We start from the raw sequence: 26,257 nt of genomic DNA on the forward strand, positions 1-26,257 counted from the left end.
GGATACAAAATTGGCTGTGTGTTCTAAAAAAAAAAAAAACCACACACAAAACACAGCTGTGCGCTCAGGTCCAACTGTAGCTACAACCTCGGGAATTGCAACATACTTGCAAGAAATGGCCATATATTTGTGACAAATATGATTATAAACTTCACTGCTGCTCGTATACAGAAGTACACAGCCTCTTTTATTGCCTCTCATGAAACTATATCAATGGTCATCATTAAAATAGTGATACCAAAGATGTCCAGCTTTGATAGTAAGCAAAAAAGGAGGTGAAGATAAACATTAATGTATTCCATTTGTTTTTGTTTATTTTATTTCTCTTTGTATTATCAAAATGTAGACAATTAACAAGTGGGACAAGATCCTGCTTTTGAGCAGATACTTTATATCAATAAAACAGTTCATAATTTGCATTAGTCAGAATATGCTAAAAATAAAATTTTCAAGGGGTGTCTCTTTTTTAAAATAAAATAAAAAAAAGAAAGAAAAAAGTGACACACACACACACACACACACACACACACACACACACACACACACACACACACACACACACAGAGTATGCACAGCATCCCATGAATATGGCAGTTATGTTATAAATTCCTAAAAATAACACATTAGTTACATTGTGCTCTAGTACATGTCAAAACCTAAAGAAAACCTGACATGTATACATGTCATCGTATTCACATCTGTATGTTGGTTCTATGTACGAATGTGTTTATAATTATGAGAGTGAGGCTATGTACATACTGAAAATGGGGCAAATTATACATAATTTTGTTGTTAACAACTTTAACATGACTCGCATTAAATCACTACTCATGTACACTGTATATATACATGACAACAGAAGTAACTGGCCAGGAAACACATGCACAGGTCATATGCTTTGATCATACACTATCACAGTAACTTATTAGTTCTAAATTAGTTGACAAAAGTTTGGCATTCTATATTAAAATGCAAAAGTTTTGATGCTGATAAAAACATGGCAGTAAATCATATGCACTGCTTTACATGTGCAAACACTAACAAATGTTATAAACGTGAACACCACAGCTGCACAAACACCACCCCACAACAAAACTTGCACACAAATTGAACAAGCAAAACAATCACAAAAAATAATGCATGCTGGGGTACTTCCCAATTCTTACATAACATTGCTTGTACAAAAAAATAATACTGTGAACTATAAGGTTATAAGGCACTTAGGGATGTTGTGTTAATGCAACTCAATGGTTCTCATATTGTATGGCTATTTGGCTTACATTGGTAGTACTAGTTACATATATAACATTCCTGGTGGTTTACTAAAATACATTACTTTTGTTGACACACAAGCATTCTAAGTATAAGGTACATATGACGGTACACATGTTCATGTAGAACAATACAAAACAACGGTAATGGCATTAGCATTACTTGCATAACAAAACTGGCATACACATGCTTCAGTAGATAATATTACATTTCATGCGTGATAGTAAGCCTAAGCCAATTTAGCAAGCGGTAAATTTATGTGACACTGTTATATAAGTTGGCACACATTCAATAATTTCAAAGTAGCTCAAGTGCGTAATACATTTTAGACATATGTATAAATAACTTTATGTAATACATAAAACAGGAGACACCAAGTACACTGGTAGTGTGTATTTGGATGTCTGTATGAGTGTATGTGAATGTGTGTAGTTCCTACTATAGAAAGGGCCAGAACTTTGAAGCTAGTGAACACTGCACGCTCCACCCATCAGACTCAATGTGTGAATGGTCATCTTTTCCTTATTTTACGTATTGTTCCATCTATGAATTTCCATTATAGCAAACTTTATACAATAGTGCATGTAATTTCATCCTGAATAGAAAGTAATCCAGGAAAAAGTTGTCTATTATATATATTCATATACAGACTCACTCCCACAAGAAAGGTGACGGGTTTTATATTTGCGTAACTACTAAAGATGTTGTGAATGGATGCATGAATTAACTAGTGTGGTATTTTGATTACCTTCCATTTTAAATTTATCAGTGCTGGCATAACAGACTGCTCATAATAACTGTATCTTTAACAGCACATTTTGAACGTTGGTCATTAAAGGAGCAATGGAGCGATGTGTGGACATTAAATTTTGTTTTAAATTGGATAAACGTGCCACAGATAATTTTGAAATGATGCAAACTATCTATGTTAGTGCATCAATGAGTCGTAAAAATGTTTTTAAGTGGCACAAATGATTTCAGAATGCTGAAGAATACCTACATCCAGGATCAACAGTGAGTCAAAGAAATGTTCAAAAAGTGCCTGACCTCTTTCAAAATGATTGTTGTGTATCTACCAGGTTAATTAAGGAACTCACTGGAATTTCCAAAACAATTGTGCATTGCATTCTGACTGAGAATTTGGGCAAGAAGAATATCTGTTGTCACTTTTCCCCCTCTCGCTCAGCGACGATTATAAGTTTGCAGGGTGAAACACTGGAGAGAAATGAAAAGAATGGCCGCTAGGGAGCCGGACTTCACACCTTGCTTCAGAACAGGTGATGAAACATGGTGTTTTGACTACAAGCCACTTACAAAGTGCCAAAGCTACAGATGGAAACGTCCAGAATCTCCAGGGCCGAAAAAAGCTCACTCGCAGATGACCTGTGCCGAAATGGTTCACTCTGTTTTCTTCGAGTCAAAACGAATTATCCATACAGAATTTGTTTGAGAAGGTCAAATGGTGAATGCAAATTACTACTCGAGTGGTTTAAATTGTGATGAGAATTGTTGGGGTCCAATCTGAAGACCAGGTTTAAGCGACATTGTGTTTGCTGCACGAGAAATTTGTCGCGGTGCTCGAATACCCTGCTGAGTCATTTGATTTGCCTCCGTGTGACTTCCGATTAATTTGCAAACCAAAAATCAAGCTTTTTGACCAATTTCAGATATACCGAAGGCAACGACCGTGGTACTGCAGACAAAGTTTCGAGTGTCAGGATTGTTTATCGCAATTTATCCATCAAATCTAGTTGTGTGTTACCTAATAAGGAGCCTGTTTTGAATAAATAGTCATGTAAACTAAAATTAAATGTCTTATTTTATTTCAATTTCTCACTTTTCCTGTGGGGTGGACTGTGTACTGAATGTGTTAAGAACAGACCGTTTCATTATATTGTACTGGGCACCGGCTCAAGTCGAATTTAATATTAAGATATATAAAATTATGTTCAGTATATACAAAGACAGATGTTTGACACGAGATAGACAATATAAAACCAATTCTGCTAAGGGTTTAGAGGGAAAAACGGGGAGGGGGAGAACAAGGGGTAAATCACTCAAACACACATTTGATGCAGCACTTCCCAATATATAAAAAGGAAACAGAGGTAACAGAAGTAGAGATCAGAGGGCACATGTTGAGTACAGCTACGCTCAAATGAAGGGCACCACTGTTTTTCCCACACAGTTCTCTGGCACATCACGCGACGCGTTTCCATTTGAAAATTATGAGTTGCATCCAAGATGGTCACCATGTTTGTGACAGCTTCACTGCCCCCCCCCCCCCCCCCCCCACTTCCCCATCTCATACTAGTTGACTTCAAATTTCTGTTTATCCAACAGTTTCTACTCTGTGTTTTACAGGATTACGCTACACTGGCTGGTTGCAGTCCTTTTAACTCCAGAAATCGTCTGATGCAGCTCTCCACAATAAGTCTACCCTGTGCAAGCCTCATACCATTTGAAATCTTCCACTTTTTAACCTGATTACTGTAGTCAAACCTTGCTCTTTCTCCACAATACACCCCCCCCCCCCCCCTCGCCACTTCCCTCGATTACTGTATAGACAGTTCTTTGATGTGTCAAGATGTGTTTTATCAACCAAACCTTCCTCTTGTCAACTAAGGCAATGAACCTCTTGATCCCAAGTAAATTTAGTATCTTTTCAGTAGTTATATGACCTACCCAACTAATCTTCTGCAGCACCACATTCTGAAAGCTTCTATTGTCCACATTTTATTGCTGTTCACAGCTGAACTCCAGACAAATATTTTCAGAGAATACTACTTTGTTCAGAAGCCTCGTGTTTTAGTAATGGCAATGTACACGTATATTATACCACAGTACTAGTTTGTTGTAAGTATATACTGAGTGCTAGACTGAATAAACAACCTGTTTCATACCCTTAATATGCACTAGCACACAGAAGACCACCTGTATTACTCACACATATATATATCAGTATGTCTTCCACTAATTTGAACAACAGTCACTGAGTTGTCCCAGGATAATCACACTGTTATTTCTTGTTTGGCTATATTTGTGAGTACTGTGGCAGACTGGTTTAACTGTATTGATACAAGACAAAATGGTAAGATATATTTAATATATATATAATGATATTTGTTAAATATATCTTACCATTATGTCTTGTTAATATATATAATGATATTTGTCCCCCCCTCATGAACCATGGACCTAGCTGTTGGTGGGGAGGCTTGCGTGCCTCAGCGATACAGATGGCCGTACCGTAGGTGCAACCACAACGGAGGGGTATCTGTTGAGAGGCCAGACAAACATGTGGTTCCTGAAGAGGGGCAGCAGCCTTTTCAGTAGTTGCAGGGGCAACAGTCTGGATGATTGACTGATCTGGCCTTGTAACATTAACCAAAACGGCCTTGCTGTGCTGGTACTGCGAACGGCTGAAAGCAAGGGGAAACTACAGCCATAATTTTTCCCGAGGACATGCAGCTTTACTGTATGATTAAATGATGATGGCGTCCTCTTGAGTAAAATATTCTGGAGGTAAAATAGTCCCCCATTCGGATCTTCGGGCGGGGACTACTCAAGAGGACGTCGTTATCAGGAGAAAGAAAACTGGCATTCTACGGATCGGAGCGTGGAATGTCAGATCCCTTAATCGGGCAGGTAGGTTAGAAAATTTAAAAAGGGAAATGGATAGGTTAAAGTTAGATATAGTGGGAATTAGTGAAGTTCGGTGGCAGGAGGAACAAGACTTTTGGTGAGGTGATTACAGGGTTATAAATACAAAATCAAATAGGGGTAATGCAGGAGTAGGTTTAATAATGAATAAAAAAATAAGAGTGCGGGTAAGCTACTACAAACAGCATAGTGAACGAATTATTGTGCCCAAGATAAACACAAAGCCCATGCCTACTACAGTAGTACAAGTTTATATGCCAACTAGCTCTGCAGATGACAAAGAAATTGATGAAATGTATGACGAGATAAAAGAAACTATTCAGGTAGTGAAGGGAGACAAAAATTTAATAGTCATGGGTGACTGGAATTCGTCAGTAGGAAAAGGGAGAGAAGGAAACATAGTAGGTGAATATGGATTGGGGGGAAGAAATGAAAGAGGAAGCCGCCTTGTAGAATTTTGCACAGAGCATAACTTAATCATAGCTAACACTTGGTTCAAGAATCATAAAACAAGGTTGTATACCTGGAAGAATCCTGGAGATACTAAAAGGTATCAGATATATTATATAATGGTAAGACAGAGATATAGGAACCAGGTTTTAAATTGTAAGACATTTCCAGGGGCAGATGTGGATTCTGACCACAATCTATTGGTTATGACCTATAGATTAAAACTGAAGAAACTGCAAAAAGGTGGGAATTTAAGGAGATGGGACCTGGATAAACTGAAAGAACCAGAGGTTGTACAGAGTTTCAGGGAGAGTATAAGGGAACAATTGACAGGAATGGGGGAAAGAAATACAGTAGAAGAAGAATGGGTAGCTCTGAGGGATGAAGTAGTGAAAGCAGCAGACGATCAAGTAGGTAAAAAGACGAGGGCTAGTAGAAATCCTTGGGTAACAGAAGAAATATTGAATTTAATTGATGAAAGGAGAAAATATAAAAATGCAGTAAATGAAGCAGGCAAAAAGAAATACAAACGTCTCAAAAATGAGATCGACAGGAAGTGCAAAATGGCTAAGCAGGGATGGCTAGAGGACAAATGTAAGGATGTAGAGGCTTGTCTCAATAGGGGTAAGATAGATACTGCCTACAGGAAAATTAAGGAGACCTTTGGAGAGAAGAGAACCACTTGTATGAATATCAAGAACTCAGATGGCAACCCAGTTCTAAGCAAAGAAGGGAAGGCAGAAAGGTGGAAGGAGTATATAGAGGGTTTATAGAAGGGCGATGTACTTGAGGACAATATTATGGAAATGGAAGAGAATGTAGATGAAGATGAAATGGGAGATAAGATACCGCAAGAAGAGTTTGACACAGCACTGAAAGACCTGAGTCGAAACAAGGCCCCGGGAGTAGACAACATTCCATTAGAACTACTGATGGCCTTGGGAGAGTCAGTCATGACAAAACTCTACCATCTGGTGAGCAAGATGTATGAGACAGGCGAAATACCCACAGAGTTCAAGAAGAATATAATAATTCCAATCCCAAAGAAAGCAGGTGTTGACAGATGTGAAAATTACCGAGCTATCAGTTTAATAAGTCACAGCTGCAAAACACTAACGCGAATTCTTTACAGACGAATGGAAAAATTGGTAGAAGCGGACCTCGGGGAAGATCAGTTGGAATTCCGTAGAAATGTTGGAACACGTGAGGCAATACTAACCTTACGACTTATCTTAGAAGAAAGATTAAGAAAAGGCAAACCTACGTTTCTAGCATTTGTAGACTTAGAGAAAGCTTTTGACAATGTTGAGTGGAATACTCTCTTTCAAATTCTGAAGGTGGCAGGGGTAAAATACAGGGAGAGAAAGGCTATTTACAATTTGTACAGAAACCAGATGGCAGTTATAAGAGTCGAGGGCATGAAAGGGAAGCAGTGCTTGGGAAAGGAGTGAGACAGGGTTGTAGCCTCTCCCCGATGTTATTCAATCTGTATATTGAGCAAGCAGTAAAGGAAACAAAAGAAAAATTCGGAGTAGGTATTAAAATTCATGGAGAAGAAGTAAAAACTTTGAGGTTCGCCAATGACATTGTAATTCTGTCAGAGACAGCAAAGGACTTGGAAGAGCAGTTGTACGGAATGGACAGTGTCTTGAAAGAAGGATATAAGATGAACGTAACAAAAGCAAAACGAGGATAATGGAATGTAGTCAAATTAAATTGGGTGATGCTGATGGGATTAGATTAGGAAATGAGACACTTAAAGTAGTAAAGGAGTTTTGCTATTTGGGGAGCAAAATAACTGATGATGGTCGAAGTAGAGAGGATATAAAATGTAGATGCAATGGCAAGGAAATCGTTTCTGAAGAAGAGAAATTTGTTAACATCGAGTATAGATTTAAGTGTCAGGAGGTCGTTTCTGAAAGTATTTGTATGGAGTGTAGCCATGTATGGAAGTGAAACATGGACGATAACCAGTTTGGACAAGAAGAGAATAGAAGCTTTCGAAATGAAGAATGCTGAAGATAAGGTGGGTAGATCACGTAACTAATGAGGAGGTATTGAATAGGATTGGGGAGAAGAGAAGTTTGTGGCACAACTTGACTAGAAGAAGGGATCGGTTGGTAGGACATGTTTTGAGGCATCAAGGGATCACAAATTTAGCATTGGAGGGCAGCGTGGAGGGTAAAAATCGTAGAGGGAGACCAAGAGATGAATACACTAAGCAGATTCAGAAGGATGTAGGTTGCAGTGGGTACTGCGAGATGAAGAAGCTTGCACAGGATAGAGTAGCATGGAGAGCTGCATCAAACCAGTCTCCGGACTGAAGACGACGACAACAACAACAACAACAACAACAACAACGATATTTGTAGTCTATGTGGTTTGCTCTTACACTTTATGACATGACAAGACAAGACTTACAACTCACTAACTGGAGAAAGGGAACATCCTAAATTTTTAAAATTTGTTTTATTGCATCACAGAAGTACAGCTCGATAGGGGGCATGATTTGCTGCATATATTAAACTTGTGTACAGACAATGAAACACCACTAACAACAGGTATAATTCAACAGTTACTGAGAAAGGGAACATGGCGTGGATGTGTTCCCTTTCCACTGTGAACAATATTTCCTGTAGGCATCATCAGGACAAAACTGAGAAAACAGTAACAATACAACACTGTTAGTTAAGTGACAGACCTCATATTCAATTCTTCACAGAAGAAACACACATTTAGTGTTGTTCTCATGAAAGTAGAGGATTTTACAGATTATAACACTTGGTGGTCAAAATTCTACTAATAATCTTGCCTTATAATTTTTATGGAAAATGTGTTCCAAAGGAGCAAAAGATTTTTTTGCCCTATCAAGAACTTAGTATCACCAAAGATATACCACAAGTAGCTCAATTTAAGAAACATCAATGGACTGCAAGCTGATAGCTTTTATTTAAGGAATTATCAGATGAATCTAGAACTTCCCATGGAATATGCTTAAAAAGCCTCACTACACAACATATATTTTTATGATTATATTAAAAACAATTTAATCTACACTCAAGAAGAAAAGACAATTTTGGAATGAAATTTTTAACATATCCGATGACAAAGGGATGTCCAGCTGAAGATAATGTGCAAGCCATGAATTTCTTTTTGTAATAATGTTTAAAAGTATTCAGTTTGTAAAAAACAAATAGAATAAATTTGTATCCTAAAAATATAAGACTTTCAATTTATATTCCACATAGTTTCCTGCACAAAGGGAACATGTCCAGTTGGGTGGGGGGGAATGTTACCAGTCACACAAATTTGGAAAAAAATTACATAATCTAAAGCAATCTACAAATACATATTTTCATAAAACCATAGAATAATTTTGCTTTAGAATTCTGGTGCAAAGCAGTTGTTCTGTCACCCCTGCAAAATTTTTTAAAGTGAGCTTATTCCCTTTCTGCAGTTAGCAGTCCATACACACATGTCAATTGGGGTTCATTTGTCAATCACACGTATATGCAAACTTTTGCATGACATGTGCTAGAGGATGATTTAGTAAGTAATAAACCACATAGCCATATTTTGAACTTTTTATCTCATTAAGCCATATATTTTATGAATTGCGATTGGAATTTCAACACTGTCATTGTCAAGAATTCTGAAAACAGCCACAAAATTCAATATGCCAGAGTTAAAAATAAAGCAAAAGACCTTTAGAGCTGAAAACAAAAGGGTATTTACGCAGTATGTTGAAGCCAATTCTACAGCATAAACTTGTAACATGCTAGAACGTAGTTCCAGCAGAGTGTAACAATGTGTGTGTCATCGTATAAGGCTGCCCACCATATCACACACCTTGCAGCTGATACAATAACAATCAACTAGCTTGCAAGTAATAACACATCCACAATGTACACCAAGGTGCTACACTCTTGTTATCAACGTGATGGGTGCATTAAAATTGTGGGATATAAACACTCAGAGAATGCGAACTTGAGAGTACAAAGACATTAGTATGTACAGTCAGTACTATAATGTTTGTAAAATGTGTACTCGCAATGGACAAATGTGAATATTGTATATTTAGTAACGTAAAAGGAATAAGCAACTAAAAACATGAATATACATTAAAAGTAGCTAAGTACATACACACCCAATTGTAATAAACATGTCATACAGTAAAACTGGAGTGACTTGTCTAGTCATGGAAATCAACATCTTCAAAACAACAGTGTAACAGGGTCAAGAACCAATGGAAATTAAATGTGTGTCTTGACACAGTGAACTTATTTACTATTCTAAGTCAAGACACTTAAAATCATAGAAGAGAATATACTGAAAAACAAGAAAGCAAATACGAGAACATTAGTTTAGATCTGATACAGTCCTATACCTATCTTAAATTTAATGAAATTTGCAACTGGACATCATTGCAACATTTTTGCAATTATATCAAAAGTCAGTTCTTAAAGAAATTTCCCATTACAGCTAGTAAAACTGAAGAGTATAAAAGTGCATCAATGACATTACCATTGATCAGATGATCACTCAATGATATTATGTTAGTGCAACTGAATAGCACGCATACTAACATTACCTTCACTATAGAGTACAAAGTTAACATGCCATTAATTTGCTACACACGCCTTAAGAATGATAATGGTGTTCACAGATATAGCATTTACCATAAGTTCACCTATAATGATACCTTAACCCACAATAATTCTTGCTATCCATGAACCTTAAGAAAATGTGTTTTCATTCCATGGAACACACATTATTCATTCTTCACCTCGAGCAGAACAAAACAGACAAAACTTGGTATCATTAGACAAGCAGCAGAGAACAATGGCTTCACAACACACACGGTAGATAAAATGTTTGCTGCAAAATTACATAAGTAAAATACAGGGTGACCAAAAAGTCAATATAAATTTGAAAACTTAATAAACCATGGAATAATGTAGACAGAGAGGTAAAAATTTACACACATGCTTGGAATGACATGGGGTTTTATTAGAACAAAGGAAAAGAAAGTTCACAAAATGTCTGATACATAGCGCGTGAAAGATCTCTTGCGCGCGTCGTTTGGTGATGATCGTGTGCTCAGCCGCCACTTTTGTCACGCTTGGCCTCCCAGGTCCCCAGACCTCAGTCCGTGCGATTATTGGCTTCGGGGTGCCTGAAGTCGCATGTGTATCGTGATCGACCGACCTCTCTAGGGATGCTGAAAGACAACATCCGACGCCAATGCCTCACTGTAACTCCGGACATGCTTTACAGTGCTGTTCACAACATTATTCCTCGACTACAGCTATTGTTGAGGAATGATGGTGGACATATTGAGCATTTCCTGTAAAGATCATCATCTTTGCTTTGTATTACTTTGTTATGCTAATTACTGCTATTCTGATCAGATGAAGCGCCATCTGTCGGACATTTTTTGCACATTGTATTTTTTGGTTCTAATAAAACCCCATGTCATTCCAAGCACGTGTGTCAATTTGTACCTCTCTATTTACATTATTCCATGATTTATTCTGTTTTAAAATTTATACTGACTTTTTGATCACCCGGTACTACTGGTGAGATTATATTGCTCAAATAAGAAGAGGTTAAAATTAAATACTTGTCTGTACCCTATACAGGATCTGTGTGAAAGAATAGCTAGACTGTTCCGGGATAACACGTATCAGCATTCATACTAATAACACATTAGTGAAGACTATACAACACAATATCCAGCATAGGAAACAATACACACGTTCAGGGTTTGATTTTAGAAACTATACAGATAATAGAAGAAGTTTTATATAGGACAAATGTGTAAAACATTTACCAGTGGATTTAGACAATGAATTAACACCAGATTTGGGAACCATATTCAGACAACCAAACATAAGTTGAATGACATAAGATTCTCCACAAAAATTCTTTTTTAGAAGCAGAAAAGGAAAACAGTGTGATTATTTATAACAGACTGAAATTCATAGTGTGTTTAGAGAACAGCCAGAATATCTTGAATGAACAGACTGACCTGAAAAATAGATTTCAGGACATCTTGTATGATTGCCTCTTAGGATACAGTTGGCATTTGTGCACTGTTGGTCTTGGGAAGTATTCTACACCATGCTACACTTGTTACTAATTAGTATCCATTTTATCCTTCCTCAGTATGTTTACATTAGTGCACCACTTACATGGTACCACACTCATGCGAGACTGTGTAGGCACTTGTGTGTTAAAACTTTTATTTTATAAACCGTGTTTACTGTGGCTACATAGGTTACTTCATTTTTACCGTATAATGTTTCAAATGTGATTAGATGTATGTGTACTTATGTATGTAGCTATCATTCTGAATTAAAACATTCACATTAGCATGTCACATGCCGAGTATGACATTCTGTGGGTGTCTATGTGTGTGCTTTACATATGTGGAGATCTACTTTTAATTTACATTTAGGGTTCTTGATCCTGTTACACTCTTTTTAAACACGGTGTTTCCTGTTACTAGGCAAGTCAGTTCAGTTTTACCGCCAGTTACAATTACACCTACGTGTACTTATGCATTTATGTGTTACTACTTTCAATTTAAATTTATGGTTTTAATTGTTTATTCCCTTTATATTATTACAGACATATTGATCGCATTTGTCCACTGTCCATTGTCAGCACACATTTTACAAACTACACAATATGAACTCTACATATTAACACCGTTGTACGTTAAAGCTTACACTCTGTTTACACCCCTGTCATTTTATCAAATTTTAATTCTGCCACCATTTCGGCCACATGAGCATCGTGCTTTGGCATATATTGTGGATACGTTTTTACTTTTATGATAGCTGACTGCTGTTTTGTACCATCTACATGGTGTGTACTCACACATCTTGCACCACAACACACACTTTGGTTTCAGACTGCTGGAAACTATGTTCCAGCGTGTCACAACTTAATATTTTAAAGTGGGCTTTAACCTCTCACATAAGTATCCCTGTGTTTCCAGGTTTAAAGGCCTTTTACTTTTTTTTCCGTAACATATTTGATTTGGTGACTCTGCATGCAGAATACATGGCAATGACAAAGTGTGAAATGATTTCTTATGATAAAACTATTTATTTATACATTTTGTTGCATTTAGAAATTTAAATTTGTATTACATGTATACTATTTCTCTTTTTCAGGCACATCTTTCAATTGCTATTGTCAGGCTGCATTATGTATCCTGTCTATTTCACAAAAATCAAAATTCTTACCACTTTCAGTGTTTCATTTCCTAATTGAATTCCTTCAGTGTCACCTGATTTAATTCATCTACATTCCTTTATGCTCATTGTATTTTTGTTGCTGATCATCATGTAGTCTCTTTTCAAGACACTATCCATCACATTCAACTGTTCTATGTTTTCTACTATTTCTGACAGTTACAGTGTCACTGGCAAACTTCAAAGTATTAATTTCCCCTCTCTCTTTAATATTTCTCCAGAGTCCCTTTACTGCTTGCTCAAGGCATAGATTGAATAATATCAGGCAGAGGCTATAGTGCCATCTCACTCCCATCTCAACCACTGCTTCCCTTTCCATGTCCTTTGGGTCCTATGAATTTAGTCTGGTTGTATATAAACTTTTCCTCCCTGTATTTTGTCCCTTTAACATCAGAATTCCAAAGAGTGTATTACAGTCAATATTATCAAAAGCTTTCTGTAAATCTACAAACACTTTAAGCACACATTTTCCTTCCAGTCCACTAAAGTAATATGTGACAGATTTTGTAACCATGACTTATTAAACTGATTGCTTGGCAATATACACACCTGCCAGAACCTGCTTTCTTTGGAAATGGGGTTATCGTGTTGTTCTGTAAGTCTAGTGGTATTTCCATCTGTTTTGTAGACCTCGAATATCAAATTTTTCATGGCAGGTTCTCCTAACAATCACAATAATTCTCATGAAATGTCATCTACTTCAGGTGCCTCATTTTAACTCGAGTCTATCACTACTCGTGGTATCGTATCTCCTGTATAACTGTCTACTCCTTTTCCCTTTCCACAATACTTTTTAAGTTTGTACCACTTCTATACATGGTGTACCAGAGAGGCATTCTAAAAATTTGAAAGACTGCACAGGATGACATCTTGAGCATTCAATATAAGGAACCTATAGCCAGAAATGTGAAAACGATTCTACAGCCCCAATAGGCTGTCGAGAATGCACACATTACATGCACAAAAAGTACCACGTCAAATTGTCATTGAACATTCGGCTTGGAATTTTTGGAGACCACCTTATTGGACGACATATCTTACAAGAACCTTTGAACGTGCACTGCATCTGAACTTACTGGAGAACACTTCACCTGAACTTCTGGAGGACGCTTCCTAGCTACTGTGCACTAGTCTGCAGTTTCAGAACGACTGTACTCCAGCTCAGTTTGATTGTCGGGACAATGTGTATCTCCCAGACAACTTCAGGCAGAGGGTAGCTGGACAGGTGCAGTCCCTTGGTTTGTGCACTCCCCTGCCATCACCTCTGGAGTTTTCCTCTGGGGGTTACGTCAAGTTTCTCTTGCACTCAACACCGGTAGGAACAGTACCTGCACTTACATGGTGCATCTTTACAATGTTTGATACTGGCAGAGGGGAACACAGCACAATACAGGGAATCACACAAAACACGGTTCATTGTTGCACATTACGTAATAAAGTTGATGGTTATCACAGTGAAGACTTACTCTAAAATTACGAAGTCACAGATTAGCTTTACAGTATCTGATTGTACTCTACTGTCAATAAATGTTTTCCAAACTGCAGTATTCTCATGTTTCATTTAGGCTACCAAATGAATAGAAAGTGCATAGTACTGTAGAAACGATTTCCCATTTCTAGCTACAGGGGACTTATCACTGTTTTCAAAATTTCATTCTCTACAATCTCACAATTTTTCTTTTTTTTTTTTAAATATCACCCTGTTACACCCTACATACTGATTCCTCTTACAGCCACACATCCATTGCTCTGTTCTGGCTTGCCATCTCAGCTCTTAACATTTATACAGCTGTTTGTCTTTTTCTTAAAGTCTTTAATTTTCCTAGAGACAACATCTATCTTTCCCTTTGTCATCTGTGCTTCTGCAGCTTTACATTTCGTCTGTAGCCATTTATGCTTTGCCATTTTGTAGTCTTCGTCAATTAGTATGTTTTAACATCTGTATTTCTTTTGTCCCTTTCATTTGCTGCATTTTTATTTTCTTCCTTTGTAAAATTGAAAATGTAAGTTTTACCTATGGGTGGACTCCTAGTTGCTATTTCATCTAACAAAGTTATCTATTTGTCTTCTGTTGTATTCCTTCCCCTGTTTGAGCTAGTCACTGCCCAATTCTCCCTCTGAAACTTTCAACAAGTTTTGGTTCACTATAGTCAACATAATCACCTTGAAAGATTCAGCAATGGTTTAGATAATTAAGGTAATTCTCATTTAGTGTTCTCTCCCAGTTGCACATTTTTAATTAGATTACATGTTTTGATCATCAAGAATCACTTTCAGATCTAAGTAGTTGCATCATTACTCTGATATGTGTAATATGTAGCTCTGAGTAGATGAGACTATTTGCCAACAACTACTCAGATCTAAAGATGATCCAGAATGGTGAAACATGTAATCTGAGAGGGAACAATAAACAAGAATTAAATTAAAATGTACTGGCGGAAGTAAGGCTGTGAGGACGGGTTGTGGGTTGTGCTCGGGTAGCTCAGTCCGTAGAGCACTTGCCCACGAAAGGCAAAAGTCCCGAGTTCGAGTCTCGGTCCGGCACACAGTTCTAATCTGCCAGGAAGTTTCATATCAGCGCACACTCCACTGCAGAGTGAAAATCTCATTCACGAATTAAATTAACTTTTTATTCTTTCTATTAATCCTGTCTCAATCACTTGAAGTGTATCTTCTTGCAATTTCTTCAGTTTTAATCTTCAGTTCATGATTAATAAATTACAGTCTGACTCCACATCTATCCCTGAAAATGTTTTGCAGTTTAAAAATCTCTCACCACGGGATTCAAAGTTGCCTACACTGTATAAAATATTTGTGTATCATGGCCACAACAATGCATTCACTATACTGTTCATAATAGCTTATACACATTCCTATTTTCTTATTCATTATTAGTGTTTTCCTGCATTATCCCTATTCGATTTGGTGTCCACCACCCTGTACTCACTTGACCAGATAGTAAAGTTCGGTGGCAGTAAGAATAGACTAATTCCCACTATACGTAATTTCAAACTATCCTCCTATCTTTCCAAGGTGTCTCGCCTACCTGCCTTACTATAGGCTCTGAAAGTCCATATTCCAACCTGTAGAAGGCCAGTTGTCTCTTTCCTGATAACATCCCCGAGTAGTCCCAGCCCAGATATCGTAAGGCGCGACTATCTTATCCCAGAAGATGGTGCCTCCTTATTCCATTTAATATACATCATATTTCACTGCACATCGATAAAAGATCTCCATTTCAGAAGATGGTGGGTAAACAAATTGGTAAGTTTAACTACAGTTCCCAAAACTAATTTACTGTTTTCACCACAATTTTTACTTAATTTGCGGAAACCACTGCCTAATGTATTCGAATATGAAATACTGACCTTTATGCCGAGTAGCCTGCCAATGATCATGGCCTCGTGAGCGAGCGTCGAGAATGCAGAGTGGCCGTGCACGACGGAAATTCTCTCGCGCAGCAGGATGTAGCGTATAAGAGGCAGCGAGGCGACCATTGTCGGCAGCACACACTGGTTATAGAAGACGCGCACTGGCAGGTAGAAAACCTGTGGTACCGCAGACAGTAATTACCGTGTGCTTCGGGACAGTTTTATAGAGTGTGAACATGAAAATGCACTAGATTAATATGAATATTACACAATTTGAGACATAGGAAGAATGTCCACTTGTCAGCACCACAAATGTGTAGAGCAAGGCTAGCAGAAACGAGTTAAAGTACAAAAAATTTCTAGTTTCCTGTACTTTTGAATACTTCCTTTGACAGAAAGGGAAAGATATAATGTAATAAAATGGGATGTGAGTGAAATTGCTGGAGAAACTGAAAGTGTGCTCTAACCCCCACCCATGAGACAGTGTAGAACATCATTATGAATTATAGGGTGTCCATAAAGTCCCATCATTTGGGACCATAACTTAGAAACTACTGAATATGGAGAGTTGTAGCGGGACTTTGAATTTCACCGCGCTACACTCGTTCCCTCAGATAAAAATTATACCGTCGCAGCGGTACGAGCGCTCGACGGCAGAGAAAATACTAAAATTTTAACTCTTTTTTTGTTTTTCTATCCGTTTCCTTTATGGTCTCTCGAGAGCGGAAGCTTAATGCAGACGTGATCTGATTAAGACGAAAAAACTTATTAATGTGTAGACATTGTGGAAGTTATGAAATTCGGAGGATGGAGAGAAGCAACTAAAATAAATTGCATTTTATATCAAGACGGATTTGGATACATTAGAAATTCCTGGACAATGAAACTTATTGCAAGATTTCGGAGCAGACTTATCACGCAGAAATGAAGGAGATTTTTGAAGACCTGGACGCCGCACGAAAGGAGACACGTTAACCTGGTAAAGGATGAACTCTTATCTACGCCATTTCCCCATGTCAGTTACATTTTGTTATTCTCTGTTCCTTTTCAATAATTTTTGTAGTGGAAATTGGTTTAACTTTTGCTCAAAAACGCCACAAGGACCACCCCAACAATAGCTTTTCCGAAACACGAACTCTGATAACTTTCATAAACAGGGTGTCCATAAAGTCCCATCATTTGAAACCATAACTTAGAAACTACTGAATATGGAGAGTCATGGTTTGTTGTAAAACATTTAACAGCTCTCTCAGATTATATTCCTTTGGCCTTTGTTGCAGATTTTACTCTGACTGCAATACGGCACGAGAAAGCACAATGTCATATCATATGTAGAACCCAACACCTTCGGGGTAATGGTTGCGTATCACTAACGCCAACCACAAACTGTGCAAGCTGCTGCCCCCTCTGAGTTGCCCTAAGTTGGGGGTCTGCTTCCTTTAACCTTCACATTTGTCCACCACCTCTAGTCACTCCGGCTCTCCGTAACATCTCTCTGGGGTTTCGGTTCGATACGTCCGCACGGAGTTGCGGCCCTCAGTTTCTGCCCGTGGCCTTTCGACCCCCGGTAGCTCGCCGTTTCCATACTGACCGTGGTTTTACAAAAGCTCTGTTTTATTTCGCACAAAAGCTATATTTCTCTCCCGTGCGTTTACCGAAACTACTACTCAATTACCGGTATGGAACCGGTCAGTAACACATGCCTCGGCGTGTTCTAGTTTTGCCGGCCTGAGGGCCATGCCTTGTAGAAGACAATGCCAGTCTGACGGTGGAGGGATGGCCAGACCTGCGACAACCGAGGGATGGCGCTTCGGCACACAGCTCATCGAATTAAAGAGTTACGTAAAGCAATTGCCCATTATTGAAACCTTGCCTGAAGGTGTACCTTGGATGGCGGCTCCCAAATGTTTTTTTATCCTACTTTTTCTCAAGGGTTGACACACACACACACACACACACACACACACACACACACACACACACTCTCTCTCTCTCTCTCTCTCTCTCTCTCTCTCTCTCTCTCTCTCTCTCTCTCTCTCTCTGAGTGTGTGTGTTGCCTTTAAATGACAGAAAAGTGTAACTCTGAATTGTTCCTTAATTGAAAAATCTTGGATCTTGTTTAAATAAAGTGTGTAAACTAAAGAGTGAAAAATGTTTTTGCTGAACCTTTACTAACTGTTCCACATTCCCTTCATCTTGAAACTTCCTGGCAGATTAAATCTGTGTGCCGGGCTGAGACTCGAACTCGGGACCTTTGCCTTTTGCGGGCAAGTGCTCTACCAACTGAGCTACCCAAGCATGACTCACGCCCCGTCCTCACAGCTTTACTTCTGCCAGTACCTCGTCTCCTACCTTCCAAACTTCACACGTGGGACGTGGCTAAGCCACGTGAGACGTGGCGTGAGTTGTGCTCGGGTAGCTCAGCTGGTAGAGCACTTGCCCGCAAAAGGCAAAGGTCCCAAGTTCGAGTCTCGGCCCGGCACACAGTTTTAATCTGCCAGGAAGTTTCATATCAGCGCGCACTCCGCTACAGAGTGAAAATCTCATTCTGATCCCTTCATCTTGTTTTTAAAACTTATTACGTTTTGTTTGGCCACGTCACTCGCCATTAGATTTTAAGTGCCGATTTCGCCAGAAGGAACAGCATCATCCGCCCCTCAGTGAGTAGTGATAGGAACCTGTGCTGCTTTGTGGAGACTGAGGTATTAGAAAGTGCTCCCGGCTTACGAGCAATCAGAAGTCTCGAGTTGCAGCTGGCATTGTACGAAGTAGCTTCAACCTTAGGAGTTTGTGGATGCCGTTTTACATCCTGTGTGTAGCCAGAATTTTCAGCTGCGCAAGCACACTTCATGTGCACGATCCCTGGCAGCAGTGAGCACATCACTGCAGCAGAACTGCTCTTCACTGCACAGAACTCCACGATATACACACCACAGGTCGACAATAGGGAATCCTTAAGAGTAAATATGTTAAGTTCTATTTGTTTCATTGCAGAGCTCTTTACTGTAAGTGACAGGGCGGAGGCTTTCATAACTTCGATATTAATCAGTATCAACCACTTAGCATTTCCATCGTATAACTGGGGGCGTGATTTCAAGTCACATCACAGATCTCTTACCGATCTCAAATTTACATTCATGAGTAGCAGTAAACGTTCTATGTCTATACTTGTTCACTTTGTATACAGTGTGTTACAAAAAGGTATTTATTTATTTATTTATTTATTTATTCATTTATTTCTTGTTCCGTAGATCCAGTTAGTGAGTCAATCACAAGGATATGGAACGTGTCAAATTGTACAGGTTTCAATTTAAACTTACAATAAATACAAGGGCAATTCAATGGCAAATTGTACATATTTTAAGTAAGACATACTATAAATACAGTAACAGATACAATGTCAGCTAGATAACATAACAACCATTTAACAGAAAAAGGAGTTTCAAATAAAGGTTAAAGATAAGAGCACAAAGTTAAATCAGATATAAGGCCTACAAGAGTAAATACACGTACAGCCAATCTGTTGTTACAAAAAGTGTGCTAATGCCCAAATGCACAATAAAATCAATTGAACTACTTCTACACACAATAAGTTTAGTGATGGTATACATTTTCTTTCAGATATTCATCCACAGTATAATAAGATTTCTCTGTCAGGTAATCTTTGAGAACTTGTTTAAATTTTGACAGTTCTGTATGAACACATTTGATATGTAGTGGTAGAGCATTGAACAGCTTAATGCTGGAGTAGTAAACTCCTTTTTGTACCAGAGTGAGACGTTTCATTTCGAAATGTAGATTGTCTTTGTTTCTGGTGTTATAACCATGGAATTTACTGTTGTCTTGGTAGATGGAATAATTTTTGCACACAAAGGTCAGCAAGGAAAAAATATACTGTGAGGCAGTTGTTAGGATACCTATCTTCCGAAACAAGTGCCTGCAAGAGTGTCTTTGATGGACCCCACACATTATTCTGATTGCTTTTTTTTGGATGGTGAAAACTTTTTTTGCAAGTGGTTGGTTCCCCCAGAATATGATAGCATATGACATCAATGAGTGGAAGTAGCCAAAGTAGGCAACCATAATAGTGTCAACTTCAGCCACTGAAGAAATTACCCGTAATGCAAATGTTGCCGAGCTAAGTTTTTTTACATAGATGAAGAATGTGAAAAACTTAGCTCGGCAACATTTGCATTACGGGTAATGAAAGAAAGAAAACATGTTATGTGGACATGTGCCCGGAAACGCTTACTTTCCGTGTTAGAGCTCATTTTATTACTTCTCTTCAAATCACATTAATCGTGGAATGGAAACACACAGCAACAGAACGTACCAGCGTGACTTCAAACACTTTGTTACAGGAAATGTTCAAAATGTCCTCCGTTAGCGAGGATACGCGCATCCACCCTCCGTCGCACGGAATCCCTGATGCACTGATGCGGCCCTGGAAAATGGCGTATTGTATCACAGCCGTCCACAATACGAGTACGAAGAGTCTCTACATTTGGCACCGGGGTTGTGTAGACGAGAGCTTTCAAATGCCACCATAAATAAAAGTCGAGAGGGTTGAGGTCAGCAGAGCGTGGAGGCCACGGAATTGGCCCGCCTCTACAAATCCGTCGGTCACCGAATCTGTTGTTGAGAAGCGTACAAACACTTCGACTGAAATGTGCAGGAGCTCCATCGTGCATGAACCACATGTTGTGTCGTGCTTGTAAAGGCACATGTTCTAGTAGCACAGGTAGAGTATCCCGTGTGAAATCACGGCGGTGAATCGAGGAAGTACAGTACATACTGACGAAACTAAAATGAGCTCTAACATGGAAATTAAGCATTTCCGGACACAGGTCCACATAACATCTTTTCTTTATTTGTGTGTGAGGAATGTTTCCTGAAAGTTTGGCCGTACCTTTTTGTAACACCCTGTATACATCGCTGCTTGACAGTTCATACAGTGAAAATTTTTTTTTTTAAATTAAGAAGATAAAACTATTAAAATGAAAGTGAACGGAGTGTCCAATGGTCCGCTGTAGCTCTGTTCAGTCACAGGTCACTTATAGACTAACAAAACCAGTTTCACAACTTTTAAGATGCATCTACTGTTGCAAATATCGGTAAAAAATAGATTTTTTTAAAAATTAATGCAGTTATCCAAGATATATAAGAAACCGAATGAGAAGACTTATACATGGAAGAAAATAGTACACATCAAACCAGGAAACTGGTATGGCTCACATGTGCTCCACAAAAATGGGCTTAGACACTATGTGATCTAAAGTATCCAGACACCCCCAAAAACAAATTTTTCATATTAGGTGTGTTGTGCTGCCACCTACTGCCAGGTACTCCATATCAGTGACCTCAGTAGTCATTAGACATCGTGAGAGAGCAGGATGGTGAGCTCCGCGGAACTCGCAGACTTTGAACCTGGTCACATATGTCATACATCTGTACACGAGATTTCCACACTCCTAAACATCCTTAGGGTCCACTGTTCCCGATGTGATAGCGAAGTAGAAACATGTTGTTGTTGTTGTGGTCTTCAGTCCTGAGACTGGTTTGATGCAGCTCTCCATGCTACTCTATCCTGTACAAGCTGCTTCATCTCCCAGTACCTACTGCAACCTACATCCTTCTGAATCTGCTTAGTGTATTCATCTCTTGGTCTCCCTCTAAGATTTTTACCCTCCACGCTGCCCTCCAATGCAAAATTTGTGATCCCTTGATGCCTCAAAACATGTCCTACCAACCGATCCCTTCTTCCAGTCAAGTTGTGCCACAAACTTCTCTTCTCCCCAATCCTAATCAATACCTCCTCATTAGTTACGGGATCTACCCACCTTATCTTCAGCATTCTTCTGCAGCACCACATTTCGAAAGCTTCTATTCTCTTCTTGTCCATACTAGTTATCGTCCATGTTTCACTACCATACATGACTACACTCCATACAAATACTTTCAGAAACAACTTCCTGACACTTAAATCTATACTCGATGTTAACAAATTTCTCTTCTTCAGAAACGATTTCCTTGCCATTTCCAGTCTACATTTTATATCCTCTCTACTTCGACCATCATCAGTTATTTTACTCCCTAAATAGCTAAACTCCTTTACTACTTTAAGTGTCTCATTTCCTAATCTAATTCCCTCAGCATCACCCGATTTAATTTGACTACATTCCATTATCCTCATTTTGCTTTTGATGATGTTCATCTTATAGCCTCCTTTCAAGACACTGTCCATTCCGTTCAACTGCTCTTCCAAGTCCTTTGCTGTCTCTGACAGAATTACAATGTCATCGGCGAACCTCAAAGTTTTTACTTCTTCTCCATGAATTTTAATACCTACTCCGTATTTTCCCTTCTTTGCTTAGAACTGGGTTGTCATCTGAGCTCTTGATATTCAGACAAGTGATTCTCTTCTCTCCAAAGGTCTCTCTAATTTTCCTGTAGGCAGTATCTATCTTACCCCTAGTTAGATAGGCCTCTACACCCTTACATTTGTCCTCTAGCCATCCCTGCTTAGCCATTTTGCACTTCCTGTCGATCTCATTTTTGAGACGTTTGTATTCCTTTTTGCCTGCTTCATTTACTGCATTTTTATATTTTCTCCTTTCATCAATTAAATTCAATATTTCTTCTGTTACCCAAGGATTTCTACTAGCCCTCGTCTTTTTACCTACTTGATCGTCTGCTGCTTTCACTACTTCATCCCTCAGAGCTACCCATTCTTCTTCTACTGTATTTCTTTCCCCCATTCCTGTCAATTGTTCCCTTATGCTCTCCCTGAAACTCTCTACAACCTCTGTTTCTTTCAGTTTATCCAGGTCCCATCTCCTTAAATTCCCACCTTTTTGCAGTTTCTTCAGTTTTAATCTACAGTTCATAACCAATATATTGTGGTCAGGGTCCACATCTGCCCCTGGAAATGTCTTACAATTTAAAACCTGGTTCCTAAATCTCTGTCTTACCATTATATAAACTATCTGATACCTTTTAGTATCTCCAGGATTCTTCCAGGTATACAACCTTGTTTTATGATTCTTGAACCAAGTGTTAGCTATGATTAAGTTATGCTCTGTGCAAAATTCTACAAGGCGGCTTCCTCTTTCATTTCTTCCCCCCAATCCATATTCACCTACTATGTTTCTTTCTCTCCCTTTTCCTACTGACGAATTCCAGTCACCCGTGACTATTAAATTTTCGTCTCCCTTCAATACCTGAATAATTTCTTTTATCTCGTTATACATTTCATCAATTTCTTCATCATCTGCAGAGCTAGTTGGCATATAAACTTGTACTACTGTAGTAGGCATGGGCTTTGTGTCTATCTTGGCCACAATAATGCATTCACTATGCTGTTGGTAATAGCATACCCGCACTCCTATTTTTTTATTCATTATTAAACCTACTCCTGCATTACCCCTATTTGATTTTGTATTTATAACCCTGTAATCATCTGACCAAAAGTCTTGTTCCTCCTGCCACCGAACTTCACTAATTCCCGCTATATCCAACTTTAACCTATCCATTTCCCTTTTTAAATTTTCTAACCTACCTGCCCGATTAAGGGATCTGACATGCCATGCTCCGATCCGTAGAACGCCAGTTTTCTTTCTCCTGATAACGACGTCCTCTTGAGTAGTCCCCTCCCGGAGATCCGAATGGGGGACTATTTTACCTCCGGAATATTTTACCCAAGAGGACGCCATCATCATTTATCCATACAGTAAAGCTGCATGTCCTCGGGAAAAATTACGGCTGTAGTTTCCCTTGCTTTCAGCAGTTCGCAGTACCAGCACAGCAAGGCCGTTTTGGTTAATGTTACAAGGCCAGATCAGTCAATCATCCAGACTGTTGCCCCTGCAACTACTGAAAAGGCTGCTGCCCCTCTTCAGGAACCACATGTTTGTCTGGCCTCTCAACAGATACCCTTCCGTTGTGGTTGCACCTACGGTACGGCCATCTGTATCGCTGAGGCACGCAAGCCTCCCCACCAACGGCAAGGTCCATGGTTCATGGGGGGGAGTAGAAACATGAAGGGACACATACAGTACAGGCTGACCTCATCTGTTGGCTGACAGAGACCACCAACAGTTGAAGTTCGTAATGTGTAATAGGCAGACATCTACCCACACCATCACACAGGAATTCCAAACTGCATCAGGATCCACTGCAAGTACTGTGACAGTTAGGCAGGAGGTGAGAAAACTTTGATTTCACAGTCGAGCAGCTGCTCATAAGCCACACATCATGCCGGTAAATGCCAAATGACGCCTTGCTCAGTGTAAGGAGCGTAAACATTGGACGAATGAACAGTGGAAAAATGTTGTGCAGAGTGACGAATCACAGTACACTATGTGGCGATCGGATGGCAGGGTACGGGTATGGCGAATGACCGTTGAATGTCATCTGCCAGTGTGTGTAGCGCCAACAGTAAAATTCGGAGGTGGTGGTGTTACGGTGTGGTCGTGTTTTTCATGGAGGCAGCTTGCACCACTTCTTGTTTTGCATGGCACTATCACAGCACAGGCCGACACTGATGTTTTAAACACCTTATTGCTTCCCATTGTTGAAGAGCAATATGGGGACGGCGATTGCATATTTCAACACGATCGAGCACCTGTTCATAATGCACAGCCTGTGACAGAGTGATTACATGAGAATAACATCCCTGTAATGGACTGGCCCTGACCTGGATCCTATAGAACACGTTTAGGATGTTTTGGAATGCTGATTTCATGCCAGGCCTCACCGAATGACATCGATACCTCTCCTCAGTGCAGGACTCTATGAAGAATGGGCTGCCATTCCCCAAGAAACCTTCCAGCACCTGATTGAACGTTTGTCTTTGGGAGTGGAAGCTGTCATGAAGGGTAAGGGTGGGCCAACACGGTACTGAATTCCAGCATTACCGATGGAGGGCGCCATGAACTTATAAGTCATTGTCAGCCAGGTGTCCAGATACTCGAGATCACATAGTGTATATACACTTAATAAATATTGCTTGTAAGTTCGTACCTAAAGAAAGAAAGTTACAAAGGCTATGTCATAGATTACAGAATGCGGCAGAGTAACAATTGGTTTGGCTAGGTAAAGTTTCCAGCACTCCTCAACTGACAAAGTACTATCATCAATTTATAAAAAGACCATCATCAATGATGAATGTCACGTCTGTGTGTTAAGTGAAGAACTGCACAGTTTCCGATTAAAATACGCTGTTGTCTGTGTATGTCAAGCAACAAAATGCCCCTCACAGATGTTATTCAGGCAAAGACTGGACCCTGTAGTGACTGAAGAATACAATGAAGTTAATAATTCGAACTAGTATATTTAATGCATTGGAACCTATTAAAAATTGTTTTAACTGTTACTGGGAGGCCACCAATGACTGAAAGCAAGATGCATACGCTGCCAGTCAAACTTGCAAAAAGCTAACGCGCCCATGTGTATTTGCTACCAATGTAGCAGCCGACAACGTAAGCTACGAGCGTCCTGTGTATTGAAACATGTGCTGTGACTGCTGCCAGGGTACTGAGATGGTGATGGAAGTTGAACTAACACAGGAAGCATGGAAAGTAATAAAGTGTGATACTGGTGCTCAGCTGAGGACTTAGAGTCACCATATAAACTACAGGGTAGCGCACGAAATGTGTTACCATTTTGTTTTTGAATATAAACTTTGTCAATACAATCTGAAAGGAACATATACTACAATGAAGAGCCGTCCATGGACATTTGTTCTAACTCAGCACATGCTCAATATGTCCACCATTTCGTTTCCTAACTTCCTTCAAATGAACACTGAAGTTAGTGATTACCCTACAGCACATGTCTTCCGTAATTTCACTGCAAGCTTGAAGAATAAGTCTTCTGAGCTCCATTAAATCACGTGGACGTTTCGAGAAAATTTTTTCCTTTAGGTACCCCCAAAGTAAAAGGTCACACGGATTGAGGACTGGACTATTGGGAGACCAATTTTGTCCGTCACTGAAGCGACCTGGAAACCTGAGTGAAATGATCCGCATGTCGAAATGCTCGTGTAAAAACTCCAACACAGTGTTTACAGTATGTGGCCTTGCTCCATCTTGCATGAACCACTGCGTGTTGAAGGGCAAGGCAGTAGCAAGAAGCTGTGGAATGAAGCTATTGCGAAGCACGGTCAAATAACGCTCGCTGTTCACAGTTTCTTCAAAGGAAAAGGGTCCATTAAGTCCGTGACTGGAAATTGCTGCC

General features: G+C 39.3%; 1 protein-coding gene across 1 annotated transcript in view; it reads right to left on the reverse strand.

Annotated features, from left to right (window-relative positions):
- LOC126426676 (phosphatidylinositol N-acetylglucosaminyltransferase subunit A) overlaps nt 1-26,257 on the reverse strand; it is a 136,175-nt gene that overhangs the window by 89,888 nt on the left and 20,030 nt on the right. The window contains exon 3 of the mRNA XM_050088568.1: nt 16,019-16,198. Coding sequence (XP_049944525.1) covers nt 16,019-16,198 — 180 coding nt within the window. The remainder of the gene's footprint in view (nt 1-16,018; nt 16,199-26,257) is intronic.

Source organism: Schistocerca serialis, chromosome 11 (genome assembly GCF_023864345.2).
Source record: "Schistocerca serialis cubense isolate TAMUIC-IGC-003099 chromosome 11, iqSchSeri2.2, whole genome shotgun sequence".
NCBI lineage: Eukaryota > Metazoa > Arthropoda > Insecta > Orthoptera > Acrididae > Schistocerca > Schistocerca serialis.